Below are 20,282 nucleotides of genomic sequence, written 5' to 3'. Positions count from 1 at the left end.
AAATTGTTTAAATGTAATTTGTGATCAACGAGATAGAGTAACATGTTATTTTCGTTGGACCCGACATCCGACGAATGAATATTTTTACTAATTATATATATAAAACATTAATGATTACGATATAACTTAGATTCTAAAAAATAAATATTTGTATTTAAATTTTATTTAAAAAGAGTTACGAAGAAATCAAATTAATACAATATTTGTAATAACCTTAATTTGGGCTATGGATTTTTCTTCTTTTTCTTCTCGGTGTTAGGAACGGAAGTTGGCAGAGTTTCTTGTTGACAAATGTAGTGAGGATGAGAGGAAGATGGTTGTGTGTCGGTGGGATCCATGTGGCGTGATATGTATTATATTAACTTACGTCGCTGTTTTTTATGCCGATTATGCTTTTGTTCAATGGATGATCATTCCGACAATGTCTAAAAGGTAATTAATTGTTTAATATGAAATATTTCGAAGTTTGAAATTATTAACCCCTGTGATAAAAATAATTGTTTGAACGACATAAATCATTTTTCTCCATTTTAGACTCATAAGATATTAATAAAAACACGGAATATTCTTTATATTTTCGTTAAGACGTTTTGATTACGACATTGAATTGTTTTAAATTACTTATTTATCAATTCCAGCAAACTAATGTAAGTAAGATGTAAAATAACTCAAACAATTAATCATATTACATAAAAAGTCATTGGTGTGTGTTCTTTTATATGTTATAAAAGTTAAATTAATATTATATTAGAAAGATTAGGATAATGTTCACCAGAAATTATAATTTATCATTAAAAAGTGCGTAAGTTGATGTAATGCCATGTTAAATTACCTAAATCAATAATCATAAATTATTAATATTAAATTACAATAAAAATATTATGCTAACATCTATTTATTTGCTTATTTCTTATTAGTTACAATGGTGCACGACGACTGCCGTAAGATTTTTAGTTAATAGGAATTCCAAATTTTTCAGAAGAAATTAAATTAATATGTAAGAAATATAAAATATTTACATGAATAAACAAGCCAGTAATCCATAAAAAAATATTTAATTAAATACATGAAATGTTTCTATTTAAATGTCTTGCGATTACAAGGTTGAGTAGTGAAGTTTATTTAAATAAACTTTGCTACCGGCTACTTTATTTAAATGTATTTAAGAAATAAACTTTAATACATTTGTTTTCTCATTCATATCTAATTTTAAAACTCATTATTGTATGATTGTATAAATTTTATTGCAGCTGTTTATATTTAAAATTAAAATCTTTCTCATAATTGCCAGTTTTTTTGAAAAATTTTGTCTTATAATATTTTATTACATTATACTATTATTGTTATGTATTATTTTTGAATGAATATATTTAATCTGATAAATTTTGGAAACTCTTACATTGTTAACATTTATACACATGCAAAACAGTTAAATATTAGAAATTTATTTATTATTATCTTATATATAAAATTCTCGTGTCACAATGTTAGTTACCTTACTCCTCCGAAACGGCTTTACCGATTTCTACCAAATTTGATATGCATATTCAGTAGGTCTGAGAATCGGCTACTATCTATTTTTCATACCCCTACACCATTTCCCCCTTTCAAAAATATATTTATATATGGATTAAGGCTTTTATGTCCAACAGATGGCGCTAACTTCCGACGACCTAAGTTTGCTTTTCTGTGAGAATGGACTTAAGCAGATCATTTTCTATCTATCTATATAAATAAAATATAACGTTCGTTTGTTCCTACCGATTCCTTTGAAATTTTGACACAACGTTGCATTCGAATACGCACGTGTTTTTATATAATATACATGTCGAAATTCCCCCCAGTGGGGGAGATGGACGGGATTAAGGCTTACCGTGAAGAACTCGGCTTCTATTATACTATTTTACATGCGGTTTTTTGCGTTTTTAATTGCGTTTTAATAGGTTACGTCAACAGAATATACACTAAAAAGGGATTTTTCGATATTCCCCAGCGGGAAAAGTGACGGGATTAAGGCTTACTGTGAAGAACTCGGCTTTTATTATACTATTTTAGATGCGTTTTTGATTGCGTTTTAATAGGGTACGTCAAGAGAATGTACACTAAGAAGGGATTTTTTGAAATTGCCCCCACGGGGGAAGTGTTATACATTTATAATAGATACATTTTGAGCCACAGCAACGCGTGGCCGGGTCAGCTAGTTATATATAATATTTATTAAAATTCCAATATAAATTTAAAATTATCTAACTGATAATTCAATTGTTGTGGTTGTTGATATTTGTCTTTACATTTAATACTAATAATGTATGTTGTGCCATTAATACGATAAAAAGATTTGTGTAGTTGCCACTTTGTAATAAATCTTAGAGATACTGAAAGCATAATACTGTAAAAAATACTAATAATATCAAACCAATACCTTTAAATGATATTTGCTAACAGAAAAGTATGATGTACAGGGGTAAGACACTACTAATTTGAGGTGGAGAGCATATATTTTAAATTAAAAATTATTAAAAATATTATCAAAAATTGTAGCTCAGCATTGTGATGATGTCATAATAAGTAATTGCTTATTTATATTTTATAGTTCTTTAATTCAGATCATTAAAGTGTTTCAGAAAATAATCAAATGATAATGCCAGATTTCTTATCAAGCTATAACTCAGCTAATTAAATATACAAATATTAATGACTTGAAACCGCGTTGCGCTTGATTCTTGTTGACTACGAACACAATATAGTGCTTTCGACGATCACTTGGCTTTTCTTCTCCCTGATTCAACTAAATAACAGGGAGAAGAAAAGCCAAGTGATCGTCGAAAGCGCTATATTGTGTTCGTAGTCAACAATATACAAATATTAAATAATTTGGACCAAACATATGCAATTGAGTTACCATTTTGTACTAAATTTAATGGAAGATGGTGGCTTAATCGTTTATTTTTAATCCGAATTACATAATATTTGTATATTTAGTTAGCAAATTATAGCTTGATAATGAATCTGATGCTGTCATTTGATTTATTAATATAATTCGGACTTGGTTTTATATATAATTAGTTACAGAAAAGTCTGAATCTTTTACATTTTGTTGTGAAAATTATTCAGGTTTTTCTGAAACTCATTCTCAGTCTATTATTAACTATCTATGATAGATGATGATGATTCTTGTGTTTCTTAAATGTTAACATAGAGAGTATAATTTAAGAGCATGATTAATATATTAATCATGTTTAGATGATTGTTAAAAACTTGTAAACTTGTAACAATCAACTATTTACTTCATAGTAAATAGTTGATTGTTAAAAACTTTAATATTAAAAAAATTTGAGAAACAATATTAGAATTTATCTTGCTTGTACAATGTTTAGAATTAATTGGCTAAAACTAAAACATAAGATTTGCAAATAATTAAGCCATATCTAACATCTCTGCAAGCATTATGTATTATCAGAATTAAATTTAAAATAATTGAAACAATTAGTCATCTTTACATTTTTTATATGACTAGTTGTTATATGATAAAGTAGGAAAATTTCATTAAATCAGGGATATTTCCTTTTTTCTTACTAGAAAGGAGGAACAATAGAGTGAATATGAGGCTTGCATTATATTTAAAACATTCAAATTTTTCAAAAATACTTATTTTATACATTAAATTAATGCAGTTCTAGTTAAAATTCTGACATGAATCTGTATATTTAATGATGTATAGTTCTTCTAAATAGTATATTTTTGTGATAAAGGGAAAGATGATAAAAATGATAATAATATTTATGATTTATTGTAATTGATAGGTATATTAAATTATTTCAAAACAAGAAAATGATTCTAATGATGATTTAAAACATTCTTATAGCTAAAGACTTTTGCCTTGCAATTTATTTTCAAATTAAATTATTTGTAATTTGTAAAGTACAATAATATAAAATTACTGTAAATAAACCGAGATAGAGAAAAGTTAAGCGACTATTTTCTCTGCAGTAGAAATACATAACATATTCCAAAGATGAAAATTTCTTTTTGATATTTTTATTACCATAAAAAATTTCAGTAATAAATATAAAGTCAAAAAACCTTCTTTATTCAGAAACTAACATTTAAATTTAAGGGAAAAAAAATCAATAATTTTATTTTTAATAAATGACTGATATTTAATTTTCATTTTGAGAAAATTTTAAATTTATATTACTATTTATATATGATTGATATAAATTATATTCAAATATTTTTATACATTTAATTTTATAAATTACATAAAATAGTTAAAAGCGATTTGTTGAAATGTTTTACTAATTATGTTATAATAGGTTCTTGCAAACTGATGATATTTCTGATTGGTATGTTAGTACTAATCCTATCTTTTTATATTTTATCAAATTTTTAAAATGTAATGCCGATTTTCTAATTAAAATTTTTTTTTATTTGAAAATAAATTTTACGATTTAGGTTCTTAACATTTATCAAAAAATTATCATCTTATCTGCATGAATGTTATGCTTATTTTAAAATTTTAATTAAATTAATTACATTTCAATTTTAACTAATTAATTTTCTTAATTAAGAAATTTTAACTTTTAAGAAAAAAACTTTGATACGAAAAATTTCTCGTATAAAATATCAAAGTGGCTATTTATTCTACTTTATTAGAGCAACAATTAATAAAAATACAGAATAATAAGGAGCCAGAAGCGTTCCCAACGGAGAGTGGATTTTAATTAATTCCATTGCTTAATAAAAAATAGGAATGCTAATATATTAAATTGGTGTCATGTCTAACTCAATAAAGAAGAGATTAGGGAAGCATTAGAAATTTAGTCAAAGCAAGAAAGTTAGATAATTGACTAATAGAAGAGGCTGTGAATATGTGAATCAAATTTATTGGAAAATCTCAGTAAGGCAGAAAAACATTCAAATGATGGTAAAGTGCCGGATAAAAAAAAAAAACTAGATGAAGATGTAATTAAAGTTAAAATTCAGAATGATGATTTAGAATTTAGAATTGATTAGTGGCATTTTTTTCCTGCAAATGCTTGTGTATTATAACTTTGTTAATTGTAGACTGAGATTGTTCTGTTATCTAAATGTTGATTATGATTGGTTTATTGTATTCTCTGATTCTCTTAACATTCAACAATTTTATAAATTGATATCCATAGTACTAATTTGACGTACTGTTGAACATCTTTGTAGATTATTAGAAGTTTTGTTTTTATTATTCATAACTTTATCCCTGAAGATGGTATATTAATTAATGTATGTACTTTTATTAATTTTTGCTCTAATAGTTAAACAGTTAGCATAGTTTTTCTTCTAAGAGAATTACTTTCTATTTTTTATTTTTATTTTAAAATGCCAATATCTTGTATTAGTTTTTAACAACTATTTTTATAATAATTATTATTATTGTTATTAATTAAGCCAGGGGTTCCCAATCTTTTTTATACTGCGACTCCCTTTACAGGCTGTAAATTTTTTGTGACGCCCTTCTAAAAGAAGATAGTAAATATCTTCTTTTAGAAGGGCATCACAAAGTGTACACGTGTAGCTCTAGCAGACATTAAAATTACTTTATTATTCAAAGAAAACTCCAAAGAATATAGAATCTTAATAATTATTATTTATTAGAAAACATAACAGTACAATTAATGAGAAGGATGAGCTTGCTTTTCTGAGCATAACTTCTCAAATTGGAACTGAAGTTTTGAAATGGCTAGTCTTCTTTGTTCTCTTTCCTGAGTCTTCGACATGTTTTCTATTTATCTGAATAAAGTTATCCATTTTACGATGCATAAATTAAATACAACACACTTGAAATCAAAACACTGATTTATGAACGCATATAATCAACGAAAACAAAAGACTGAACGAAAGAACAAGAATGTGGAAGAGTAGGGTTGATGAGACGCATGCGCCACGCACTCACTCATTATGTAGCGTGCAGGCGACCTGTGGGTATTGTCTCACGACTCCCATAAGATAGTGCCACAACGCTCCAGGGTGTCGTGGCACACAGTTTGGGAAGCCCTGAATTAAGCTATTTGCTTTCACAAGGAAAATACTACTATTTCACAAGGAAATTTGCTACTCATTGAAAAATAAAATCTATTGTTTTTCTAGCAAAAATATTTATTAAAAATGATCAAATTATCAGAATTTTAGTAATTTCATTGAAAACTTAGACTTTTTTATTGAAACAGAAATTCTGTAAATGTATAAATGTTAATTTATCACTTTAAACAGAATTCAAATTGTATCAAAATTATTAAATCTGGCCATCAAATGATAAAAATGAAACTTCAAGTTATGGATTTGAATGCAAATTTAAGAATTATTCAATCTTTCTCATCTATACTAAACTAATTTAAAAGTTATGAAGAATTTAAATATTTATGACAGATGATACCACTAAAACTCATTTATTTGATGATAGTTTTGAACTTATTTCTTGGAAATGTTGAAGAACAATTTTAATGTAAACAGAATTTTAAATTTCGTTTTAATTATATAACTTTTATTCAAAATATTGGAAAAAAAATCTTTGACTAAGGTTGCCATCATAAATATTTTAATTTCTTTGTGCACAGTTACGTCAAGTTAACACAACATACAAAATATCAAGATGATATTTCAACTCTTTGACACTACTCCCTGATAGATTTTTATTATTTCTGGTGACTTTGGTAATTTTGATTTATATGTGATTAATAGACCTTCCCTTGACTCTCCATTAAATGGCTTTTAAATTTTAATAAGATTTAACAATATAGTTTACAATTGTCTCCCAACATTCTTTTCAAAGAATAATCATCAAAGAACAAGAATACCTGGTCTGGATGGGTTGTCAGCAGTCTATAAAATTCTATTATGTGAGATCATTTATATGTAAATACATTGAATTACCAAATATACTTTTTACCTGTGTAAATTAATATATAGGTGATATCACCAAGAAACATCAGTACTAAATCTGATTTTATAAATGATTGAATATACTAAGTCTATTTAATAAAACCAAAATTTATTGAAATTATTACAGAATAATAATTATTTTTTAATTATTATTTAATTCAAAGTTTGTTCTGGATACTTTCAAGTTTGCATTGCTAAGCTTTATTATAAAAAAAAAAATTGAGAATGCTTTAACTTTTAATTGCTTATGCTGTATATAAGATGGAATTGTTTTGTAATTCTTTATGTATTTTTCTGGTTATAATTCTATGATTCCTAAATTTATAATATGTTTCAGATTGATACTAAACTAAATGATTGCTGTAATTAATTGGGATATTTTTTGCTACTATTAATAATTAGAAATGAAGTAATTTGACAATCCTTTGGTTTAGTATTAATACATTGGGCTTTGGGATGCTCATATATATGTACTTCAGATTGATACAATGTTAGAATTTGTTATGTATTTTTTAATAAATTTTATTTAATATTAAATAAAGTATGTTTAATCCAAAGAATATAATATGTTGTTGTGTGTATGTTTAGCAGCATGTTGCATTTGAAATAAATAATTTATTTACATATTTTTTAATTTATTAAATATTTTATGTAATTTATATCAAATCTTGATATTTTATTTTTACAAATACATAATATTTTTATGTAGATATAGCATTTTGTTTTGCTTATAATAGCTTTGAATTACTCTTCTGAAAGAGTACTTAGAATGAATTTTGTATTAAATGCGATTGTAAGATTATATACATATTTGAAGGAATTAAGAAAGAGAAGTGTTTTTTTATCTTGAATGGAATCATTAGTTATAGTACTGATATTAATATCTAAATCTAATTATTTATAAGTAGAATAATTTAATAGTATAGATAAACTCATCAATGTCTATTAATAATAGCAATGATTAAATAATTTAAGATAAATTGACAAATTGTTAATGTTTTATTTTATTTGATAGTGATAAAATTGAATAATAAATGTTAATTATTATTAAATATATACCATAACAACATTGTTAATTAAATTACTTCCATTCAGATATCATTTGAAGATCAGAGGACAAATGAAATGCTTTCATAAGTGTATTAATAAATCATCATCAAAATATTATGGCACTGTTATGTTAAATTGTTCTGATACTTAGTCTTTTCAGACATTCATTAATAATTAAATGTAATTTAATGAACTACTTGAATTTCATTTTGAGCCATTTCTAACTCTTGCCAATAAATCCATTTTTTTAAAAACAAATTGATGTATCAATTTATTAAAGAACTCAGTTGATGACTTTTGTAATAAATTGATATTTTTATGAAGATGAAATTTATGAATTTTATTTGATTAGTATTTCTTTGTGATACAATGTACTATCTGATGATTAATTTCTAGCAATTACCAATATCTAAAAGCTTGTTTTTTTGTTGAATTGGTTGCTTATTTTATTTATTTTGGACTGTTGATTGAAGTTATATTATAAACTAAGAACAGTGGTAATATAATGTAGTGCTTACAGCTGTACTAACAGATTTGTGAAAGATTCTGGAGTATTTTTATTGGTAGGCAGACTATATGTACTCCTAATACTACATTTAGACTGGGAATTGGCTGTCAAGATGAAGGGAATGCTTGAGTTTTTTCTTTTGCTCATAGATTGAAGCCCATAGTTGTTCCTACCTCCATAAAATTAATGTTGATTTTACTAACAGAAAATAAAATCTTTCTGACTACTTTTTTTTAAATAAAAGATCATTCTACATATTTCTCCTGTTCAAAACAAAATAGCAAAAGGGGCTGGCTAAGGAGTAGAGGGCCTGTTCTAGCCTGCATGAAACGTTCTCAGTGACCCTGACTATGAAACATATGTATTCACAGATAACCATATGTAAAGTTGAATGATTTTTCTGTGACTTCCACAGATTTGAAAATGAAACAAAAAAGGCAGGAATTGCATGTCCTGGCGATTTCCAACCACGACAGCCAGGTTTACCTAAATGTACAATTGCATAAACTTTTTTTGATTAAAAGAAGAATCAAACAAATGCCTAGACTGACTCATCATGAAAAATCAATTTTTAAAACTAGAAAAATAATTAGTAAAGACACAGTGAATTTATTCTAATGAAATTGTGACAAATTAGAATTTAAATAATTTACTCTGTATTAATACATAGCAATTCTATATATACTGTATTCTTGTAAAATGTTTTTGCTTTAGATGACTTGATCATGTCAGATAATAGATATAAACTTTGTGTAGGTGTATTTTTTAGCATGCTCCACTGTAGTGGTGAACTGCTTATGTTAGGACTTTTGTCTGTCTGTCAGATGTCCACTTGCATGCGCAATGACTTCATTTTTGTTACCTAAGTGTTATGTTCTGTTCAATCCATTTATTGTGCATGTCCACGTGCATGTGCAACAATTACTTGATTCCAAGAATTTATAAAATTTATTTTAAACAAAATTATTATTTTTGATTCACTTTTGTGGAGTGTGCTATCAGATTGGCTTGACCAAGCTTGTTTAGAATTTATAGTGAATTATACAGGGTAGGGCAGAGAAATAGGAGATTTTCAAAGTTGATTTTTCTGGGTATTCATGGGATAGTGCAAGCTTGCTTACCAATGCTGTGTTGTCAAGAGTATAGCATTTATAATTATGAACCAGTGGATATGTATACAATGTGTGTTCACCATTGAGGCATATTATAAAAATAATGATTGTATTGTGGCCACTCAACAGTTATTTTACCACCAGTTCAATATTCATTGAAATAATCTTGTGTCATCTAGACATGCCATTATGACATGGATTAAGAGTTCTGAGGAAACTGGTTCTACACTAAAAAGAAGCCTCTGGGTATAGTCAAGAACTTTTCATACACCGGAAAGTATCACAAATATGAGAGCCACTATTGAACTTAGTCCACAGATCTCTGCACATAGCCTTGCAGTTTGATGTTTTTGATGCAAGAATTAACCATATTTCTTCTTGTTAATGATCAGACATGGTTCCAACAAGATGCAGCAACAGCTCAGACTATCCTTTACTGCTGTAGGTTAGTTGTTTCCCAGTCGTATCATCTCCAAGAATGGTGACATTTCTTGGCCCACAAGATAACCTGATTTGTCACTGTGTGATTTTTATTTATTTTTTTTTTTTTTGGTGGGGATATTAGAAAATCAAAGTGCACATTACCCTCCTGCATAATATTGCTGACCTCAAACTCAAAAATTGAGAAGGAATAGCGAGAATCCCAATTGGAAATGTTGCAGCATGTAATGATTGATATGTGCTCAAGAATAGAGGAAGGTCATCTTGAAGATGTAGTTTTCAAAAACATTGAAATGCTTCTATTTATTACCATTAAGCTGGTATATTTGTAATTTTTTAAATAAACCATTTTATTGAGTTTTTATATCCCTTTTCTCTGCTCCACCCTGTATATTAACTATATGATAAGTCAGTATTGTTCAATCTTGTCTTTTAGATTATAGAAAGTTTACATCTTATAATGACATATTAATGATTTCAATTACTATACTCTATATTAAAACAGAAGTGAAATAAAACATTCTATAGTCAGCTATATTATTAGATGATATTGTTTACTTTATTACTATAAGTAATGTTATTTTTATGTTGTGATTACTTTTTAAAGAAATATTTTCAATATAGTAAAATATATCTGTAACTTATAAAAACAATTTGTTTTTCTTACAGTTTATGGGGTGCTTTCAATGTCCTTTGTTTCAACATTGTTGTTTTCCTTCTTGTAATGGCACACATTCGAGCAGTTTTTTCAGACCCGGGAATTGTTCCATTACCACACAATAATCTAGACTTTTCTGATATGCATATTGGAAATAGAGTTCCACTTCAAAAGGTAAACACGTAGGATGTAAATTAAGTAATTTAAATTATAATGTCTACTTTTTATAAATTTAAATCTGAGCAAATATAGCAATGTAATACATCAAAAAATAGTTTTAGGCTAAATTATTGGGTACATTCCAGTATCATCAAATGACACATCAGTGAATATAAATTTGTATGTACTAAAATGTGTTCCAATATTCACTGATGAGTTTATTGGTGCAGCATCTGATGCACATTGCACTCATTAGACTGTGGCTATGGTGAGCTCTGATGAAACAGTATGGCAATATAGTATTAACATATTTTACTTAATTTAAAAATGGCAGTCAGCATATTTACAATACATATTAAAAAAATACAGAAGATTCTGTATTTTTTATATATTGTAAATATGCCGTCTGTCATTTTTAAATTAAGTATACAATTTTACAAGTTCGTATGACTTATCACAAGTGAACATTTTTAACTGTTTTGCATATTGTAGCAGAGTCATAGCCTACAATAAAAGGTTGTCTGTACTAAGAAAGACTGTTAGTTCCTGGTTTTGGAAAGGGTGGAAATGAATCTGTATTTTGTATAAAAATATTTTACTATTTATCTATATAAATTCAGTTAGTTTGACAAAAATAAGTTTCCAAATGCTAATATAGCACTCTTTGCTTCTGCCATCTTGTTAGGTTGCCAGATGTTCCAGTAAAAGGTTATTAAACTATTCACAGGTGCATTGGTTTTGGCTAAAACTGATGCATACTGGAATGTACTGTACATTGGTAATATTTCTACAGTTTCAAATTTGAGTATTAAAATGATTTAAAATATAAATATAGAATGAAAAGTTTTTAGTAAATATTTCTTAAAAATCTGTTATGAATTTTATTTATAACTATTATTATTATTATTATTATTATTTTAACTATTATTATTCAAAATTGCTAAGACAAAAACTTAAAATAATTTTAATTAAGTATATCAGAATTTATCAATTATTTGAGAAGAGAAAAATTAACAATATTTTAAAATTTATTTGAAAGAAAAATATGATTTTGGAATAAAAAAATTAGAACTATACATATTAAGAAAGATAATTTAAGAGTTTATTTATTACAAATTGAATAACATCCGTTATAAATTTAGCAAGGCTAGTTTTTAATACCATAAACCTATGGTTATTTTCTGACACTTTTCATATTTTTTTCAATGTTAATTACCAGATTATTGGACCAAACATATCATTAGTTGTCATTTTAGGAATATTTAACATTTCTTTACACACAGAGTTCATAATTGTTAATTTATTGTTTTACTATGAAAAATATGTGTCACAATTTTACCGTATCACTTTTTGAAATTGATATAAGCCCACCATATTCAGAATAAGTTGTTCTAGTGTGATGTCAAAGTTTCTCCAGCAGACACAAAGTAACTCCACTTTATGGTATTGAATTAAACTGTCTGTCAGAGTTTAATTAACAGGTTTAGGAAATGTCTCCTGCATTTCCTGAACTCTGTTAATTAATGGCAAATTTTTGTTATGAAATATTAATAATATAAGGAATAAAGCTACAGATTTTTTCAGAGAAAGTTAACATAAGTTTAACAGTTATTTGATTATATGTAGTAAGTTTTATAATTTGTTTTTTTAATTTTCAAATTCTTTATCTGTTAAATTTTTTGAAGTATATGAATTAAATTTTTTAATACAAAAAAAATTAATTTTAGGAGGATTGGACAGTTTGTTCACGTTGTGAGACATATCGTCCTCCAAGAGCCCATCACTGTCGTGTATGCCAACGATGTATCAGAAGAATGGACCATCATTGTCCTTGGTAATGTACATGTACATACTGTAATGCTGGCTTTCCACTTAGTGCATTTTTGAGGCAATTCAGTCATGTTTGTCTCAGTAAAGGAAAATTCTAAAAAATCCAGGATGAAATATATTTTTTAAAACATATTGTAAAAAATACAAATAATAAAGACTTATACAAATAATGTGGTTCATGTTTCCAATGATTGTGAAAAGGACAAGGAAGACTGCATGAGTATTTTTATTTGTATAAGTCTTTATTATTTGTATTTTTATTGTGTGTTTTAAGAAATACCTTCAAGTACTTTAGCAACAGAGTACTGGGACAATGCATGTTTTCATGTAGTGATTCTGTTGCAGCCAATCAGCATGCAGCACCCATAATTTTAAGTGTACATGACATCATATTTTTGCTCATCCTTAGCATTACAACAGCATGGTGTGGAAATTTTGAAAAGATGCAAAAAAGTAGCAAATATTAGATTTAAAAAATTAAATACAAAATTAAATTGAAAAATATAAAACTTTATTTTATTTTAAGTTGAAAGTTTTGCTGCTATTTTAAAAAATGTCTGTAATTCATTGCAAATCACCTTTCATTTCATACAAAGTGTGTAGGCACATAGGCACCGATTGCATCATCTCTGGATTATCAGATACTGGTGATGTGATCATGTTAAGTGGAGAGCCAGCATAAACTAATTTTAAATGTTTCTTTATAAAATTATATATACTAGTTTTATTGCAAATTATTTTTTCTAGGATAAACAATTGTGTTGGAGAATTTAATCAGAAATATTTCATTCAATTTTTGCTCTATGTTGGTAAGTGTTCCATTTATATTTAAGTTTTAAATTAAATTAGATTAAGATATTCTTTTATTTAATATAAATTTGTAGGAATTTAAGAAATGAATACTGTAATTCATTTAAACTCCTGAATATCCTCAGAAACTAATTCTATAAATGAAGTACTAAAAACCATCCACACATTAGAAGTTCACACTGGACTGATAGACATATTAACACTTATAAGTAGCTCTGTTTTGTTTATAAATTATAAAGATGATAGAGACAAAAAATGTTTTTCAATCAAATGTAAAGAATTTTTAAACAGAATCTAAAAATGTTTCTTTATGTGATTAGATGATGTAATTTATTTCAAGAATTCATTGAACTTTTTACATACACATCAGATTGAACCAACACCCACCAATGGCTGAATGGATAAAACCACTGTCTTGGATTTGTTCTTGACCAACAGGATGGTTGCGTGAAGTTTTCAAGGGTTTCTTCACATGTAACAAGTAAATAGGGTCAGTTTCTTATAGAAAGAAAGCTTTTCTCAAAGGTGCTCTCTTGACAGATCATCCATATGCTGCATTGTGTTATCCTATCATTCTTCTTATTATGAACATACATTTCTGTATAAAGTAAAATAATTGATAAATTTGGAAATTTTCTAATTAGAAGTAAAGTGTTTTCTAACATTAGTTACTTGTATCTGTTTTTTATTTCTTGAAAACATTTCCATTAAGGTTATGTTCAGAAATGATGTCAAATATTTATCAAAAAATAAAATATCTATTGTGGAGAAACTGAAATATTCTACCATTTTCTATGATAATATTAATGTTTGACATTTTCTATAAAATTTATAGTAATCAAGTCATTGATTGGTTAAGAAGTTAGAAAAAATTATATATGTAGGTGTCTTTGATTTTTGTATAAATTGTTCTTTTGTACATAACATTTTGATACTTCTACATAGCTTTTCATGTCAAATTCAACTTTTGTACATTTTTAGCTGACAAAACAAAAATTCTGAGTTATTGTGTGGTGGTATTTTCTTCTGGTTTTGATTTCAGTGATATCAAAACTGTTTGTGAAAATTAATTTCTGTTTTCTGTTTAATTTATGGGTTTAACAGTTTAAATAATTATACATTATAATTATGGTTTCAACCCTTTAGATTCATGACACACTTAAACAATTATGCAAACATTGCAGCACACTTTTTATTATTAAATATTACAGGACTAGGCACCAGGTCAATCATGCAGTTTTTCCTAATTCCTTATCCATGATAGCTGGCTGGTACAAGCTATTGAAATGTGACGATAATGTGTAGAAGTGAATTTTGTTGTTATTTTTTTACAAATTTGTCATTTTAATTTACTTAGAATGACATATTCACTGTAAAAAAGTAACTTTACCTTAATAAGAGATTTTTATAATTTTTATTTCTAGCTCTATACTGAACAAAACTCTTTCATAACATAAAACTTTACTGCTTGACTTTCAGACATTTGACTTTGTATACAGAAATATGCTGTCCAGAAGTGAGACTTCCTGTTAATGTTATCATATTACAGTATATCAGTGTGATAAGTGTAATCTCCAACATCAGATATATATTCTTATCTTAAGTATATACTTTCACTCTTCATTGTGGAAATGTTATCATTAAGAATATAAGTTCTGAATCATAAAAGCAAACAGCCTTTTTTTAAAAAAATAGTGTGACGTTTTCTATATCATTATTTTTGAGTATAACTTGATCAGGCATTTTGCTTACTTTATTTATAAATATTTTTTCCTCAAACTCATCTTTGTTTCTAAGATCATATATGGAACGTAGATATGCTAAACATTTCTAAAAGCCAGAAAAGAATTTACCTTGTAAATATACAGTTGACTCGCCTGAAAACAAACACCAATAAAGCAAATTCTCACATTAAAGCAAATTTTTTGACATTGTCACATTGTTAATTTTCATACAATAAAGCAAACAAAAATTTTACCAGAATTTGTTAAATTGAACTGTAAATTACCTTTACAACACCCAAGAAATAACCCTATTTCAAATAATAGTTGCTTTTTACATTTTTTCAAGTGAACAATAAGAAGTGGAAGTGTAATAAACGTTTCATTTTGAGTAGAATAAATTTTCTTCTCCTGGTAAGAAAAGATGGGTTCAACCTTCAATTATAGAGCAATTCAAACATCTGGTTTTAGCAGACCATTTTACTGTACTCAGAAAATGCTATATTACTGTACTTAGAAGTACTATTTCCCAAGTACATGCACTTGGACCTGGAGTAGACCTTAAAAATGTGCATTAATTTTAGAGAAGAGATGTCTCTATCAATGGCCTGGCAGGCTTTACTGGACAGTGATATTTAGTTTTCAATCTTTTTTAAGATGACTAGGGGAATGCATGCATCTTTTCCCTGGTCATCCTTTCTAAGATGACTAGGGAATGCAGAAATTCCATTTTTCGAATTCTTCATCTTACGTTCGATTTTATAATGGAATTTTATATGTAAATTTTTATATTTGGATTTTATATTCTTGAATGAAACTAGATCTAGCTTAAGAAAACCTGATGAAAAACAAATGTATTCACAGCCCCTCAGAAGGGGCTATGAAAACATTTGTTTTTATTGATTAGACATACTTCGCACCAGTTAGTTGTTCTAGAAAGTCATTTTTTATTATTATCCCAGTGTAGCATGCAGATGTGCATATAATGATGCCAGATTTGTTCCCTTTTTTACTCTTTTGGCACTAAAAAATAGTTTTTACCTTTCCTAACAATCTTCAACAAAAAATCACAGATTTCTTTTAGATTTGTTTGTTTAACCACTGATATACTGCTCCCTGCTTCAAAGAGAAATACTATCTTTTCAAATCATCGTTTTGTTTGATTTCAAAATCATTTAGAACATTAATTTGTTTTTGTAAATACATTTAACTTTATTTAATAAATTAATTCAAAATATTATAAATTAGAGATTTTGATTGCCTGTTAAGCTTTAACTCCCTAAATTACACAACCTTGATCTTGAGCCTGAACGTTGTTAATAAGAAGTTTTGATGGAGCAAACTAACTACTGTTTTCCTAGGGATTCATATTAACATGAGTTGACTGTATTTGATTATTAAAACTTTCTATATTGTTGTTGTATATTTTATATATTTTATTTTTATTATTATATATAATGAAAAATTAGTTATTTTGCTATATCTGATATTATTTGATATAAAATACATGTATTAAAATTAATCATAAATTTTTATATTTACTTTTTGATAAATAATAGGTGTGGCCAGCATATATGCAATTGTAATTGTTGTGATATCGTGGATAAAAGAGTGCAAAGACTGTAATTTAGATATAATATTTAAACAACATAGAGTGTAAGTAGGAAAATGTAATTATCATATATTTTAATTTTAATTTAATTTTTAACTTAAATAAATTAAATTTTAGGATCCATTCTGTTATTCTTCTTATTGAAAGCTTCCTATTTGGAATATTTGTTATAGCCATTATGTGTGATCAAGTAAGTTCTTTAGAATGTATAATTAACTGATTAACTTCAAAAAATCAAATAATTTCTTTTATTTCCTAATTAAGTTACAAGCTATCTTGACTGATGAGACAGCTGTTGAACAAATTCAAAAGAAAGGACCTCATCGTCCACGAAAACCAAAACTTGCACTTTTGAGCGAAGTATGTGGAAGAGGTTGGTAGAATTTTTTTCATTCACAACTATATTATTATAGTAAAATATTTAAGAATCAATAGATAAGATATAAAATCAAAAATAGTATCTTTTATGTAAATATGATTTGCAACTTTGTTCAAGATTAGATATTTTTCTATTTGAGATCTGTAAGGCTACAGCTGAAAAATTTAGCCTTTTATTTACTGAAAGTAATTTTGTTTTTGTTTTTACAAACAAAATAATTTGGTTAATTTTGTTTTTCATTACATTGAAAATGATGATTAACTTTTATAGAAGTAAAATAAAGTTTTAGTTTGGCTGTCTAAATGCTGAAAAAATGAATTTTAATCATATATCTTATTATGTATGAGAGATAAGATATCCTTGCATACTATGAGGTACTTTGTTAAATAACAATTCAAATAAGAATGAATAAGACTGTTTCACCTATCTGAAGGAGATTACCCAGATTCCGGATTAGTGGACCCAGATTTCGTAACGATAGAATAGAACTGAGCAAAAATGATCCAAAAGATGCAGGATAAGTGACGGATAAATATGCAGAAGCATGGTACTGTACATTCATAAGGCTACAGAGAGGGGGGGCAGGCAGTAAATTATAGAGAAAAACACCATGTTTTCACCAGCCTGGAAAGTATTGATAAATAAAATCTAAAGACAAATGATATAAGAGGATGCAAGTGCAAGAATATAGATATGAAAAGTATAATTTAGAACATTTCTCTTTTGGTAAATAGACATTTTATATGCTTATTGATTTTGCCACATATAATGAAATATAGTATAATAAATAAAAATAACCAACATGCACATTTTTAAAAAATTCGTATTATTCCGAAAATAGAAGCTTATAAAAACTGTTTGGAATACAGACAGCTTTTTGTGAAATTTTAAATTTTATGTATTTTCCTGAAGAAGGTCATTCAAAAGAACCGAAAACATTAGATGATTAGTAAATGTTAGTTACTGCATATTTAATAGTTACATGTTTGTTATTATGATAGTGCAGTTACGGAAAGGATTAAGGATTCAACAGTTTTATCAAAATAATTCAAAATTAAATCAATATCTTATCCACTTTTCATAATTTTTTATAATGAATTTTTTCACGAACTTAGTTTGAACTGTGTGCTAAATTTTATTGTTAAACATACAAATATTCCATGAATGTAAATTGATATAAATATAATTTGTGTGTTGAAATCAAGTACAGTAGAGCGTCGAAAAGTGGAACCAATTGGAGACTGGGGTCCTTCCAGTTAATGATTTGTTCCAGTTTCCGACTTTGTACTAAAAAATACATTAACCTGTCCGATGTTCAAATTTTTCTCCGTTGCGTATCGCTTCCTGTTGAATTTTTCTCCGTTGCGTGTCGCTTCGTGTTGAATTTTCGTCGATTTTAAGCCTAACGAAAATTTTTATAATAATCATCGAGGCTATCGTATTGTTAAAAATTATTTCTGCATATTGTACAAACAAAATAAATATATTAAAGAATATAAAAAACATGAAAATTATACTTTAGAAGTAAATTTAGTATCAAAAACATTCGATTCAGCACGACACAGTCCGACTGAAAATCGTTCCACTTTCCGGCCATTCCACTTACCGACGTTCCACTTATCGATGCTCTACTGTATTAGATGATTTTTTAAGCATACATTAGAAAAAATAAATAATACTTATCATTTCATTATGTAATGGAACTTAAGATAAAATGGATAAGGAGAGAAATGTGATTTTTATAAAATTATCCATTAGACACAGTGTAAAAAAATAATGGCAATTAAAATATCTACAATGAATTAAAAAATTTTTAAATGTACAAAGTTTTAATAGTAACATATTAATTTGAATCTAATTAAATAATAATAATCTTTTTGTATTTTATTTATATATATATATATATATAGATAAGAATACATGGACCCCCAATATAACACGCATTTCGGGCAGGATACAACACCCATGTTATAAGATGAACCGCATTATACCAAGCGGCGCAGTGTAATGCGGTTCACCTCTTTACTTTAGCAATAATGTCAAGCTTTTCTTTCACTCATCATGCATACAATAATTAAACACTATTCAAAATACATGCAGAAACTCAATACATACACAAATACTCAATACGCAGTAACAATAAAATGCGCTACTCACTAACACCACACGGACCTGTATAAATGTGTTTGAGGTTATCGCGTCGTGAACATCGCCCACGCTATAACCGAGTGTGCTGTATAGTGAGCAGCACTATAACAAAGGTCCACTGTTTATAGCTTCTCTATATTTTCAAATAATAATTTCATGAACAAATATTTACAAATATTATTTCAAATCTTTATGATGTGATTGATTTTTTTATTAATTTATATCTGCAACATTTTAAAAATTTCTTCACATTTATCTTTATCGTATACTCAAGTACATTCCAGATTGTAAATATTTAAACTTCTCTCTTTAATCCTACTATGGAATATTTCTAACATTAAAAAAAATTTTTTTTATTATACTCAATAATAATAATAATAACAAAATCTTTGTAAGAAATTTTATTACTTTATTTTATATTTGCTAGTGAAATTTATTATAGAAATTTCTAATTGAAAATTCAATTTATATAAAAGATTTAACTAAATGTTAAATCTTTTTACAACAAAAAATTTAAAATTTGGTTTTTAAATTTTACCTTAGGGTTTGCAGTAGAATCATTAATTTGCTTAAATTTATAAATAATTATTGTTTGATTTTATAAATAAATATATTTCTTTTTATTTAGGTCCTCCACTCTTCTGGATCCTGCCATGTCAGAATGTTCCAAAAAATCTAGATAATTTAGCATCATATGAAGTTTAGGAATCTGATATTATTTATTTATAAAACATAAAAAGTACAATAAAAAAAAATACACCAATTTATTATAATTTTGGAATATTTTTATATATTTATTTACTTACAGACTTTCCTTCTTTAGAATTTAGAATGATATATGTATATATTTACAATATACAAAACATATTAAATATATCTGTGCATTTACAACACAGTTATTTTAAAACTTCCATAATATAAATGAAAGTTGCATAA

The 20,282-nt window shown here is 26.7% G+C and overlaps 1 protein-coding gene across 1 annotated transcript; it reads left to right on the top strand.

The window, feature by feature from the left end:
• Positions 1-279: 279 nt before the first annotated feature.
• On the top strand, positions 280-20,119 carry Dnz1 (DNZDHHC/NEW1 zinc finger protein 11). Its single transcript, XM_067272160.1, has 8 exons — positions 280-432; positions 10,699-10,861; positions 12,574-12,680; positions 13,424-13,485; positions 16,767-16,863; positions 16,937-17,009; positions 17,084-17,192; positions 19,975-20,119. Exons 1-8 carry the CDS (start codon positions 314-316, stop codon positions 20,049-20,051), a joined length of 807 nt encoding a protein of 268 aa, XP_067128261.1. The 5' UTR covers positions 280-313; the 3' UTR covers positions 20,052-20,119.
• The last annotated feature ends 163 nt before the right edge of the window (positions 20,120-20,282 follow it).

This window comes from Centruroides vittatus, unplaced genomic scaffold, assembly GCF_030686945.1.
Source record: "Centruroides vittatus isolate TY-2023 unplaced genomic scaffold, ASM3068694v2 contig_425, whole genome shotgun sequence".
NCBI classification, from domain to species: domain Eukaryota; kingdom Metazoa; phylum Arthropoda; class Arachnida; order Scorpiones; family Buthidae; genus Centruroides; species Centruroides vittatus.
The sequence above is the reverse complement of the archived record's forward strand: the minus strand, read 5'-3'. Positions and strand labels throughout refer to the sequence as shown.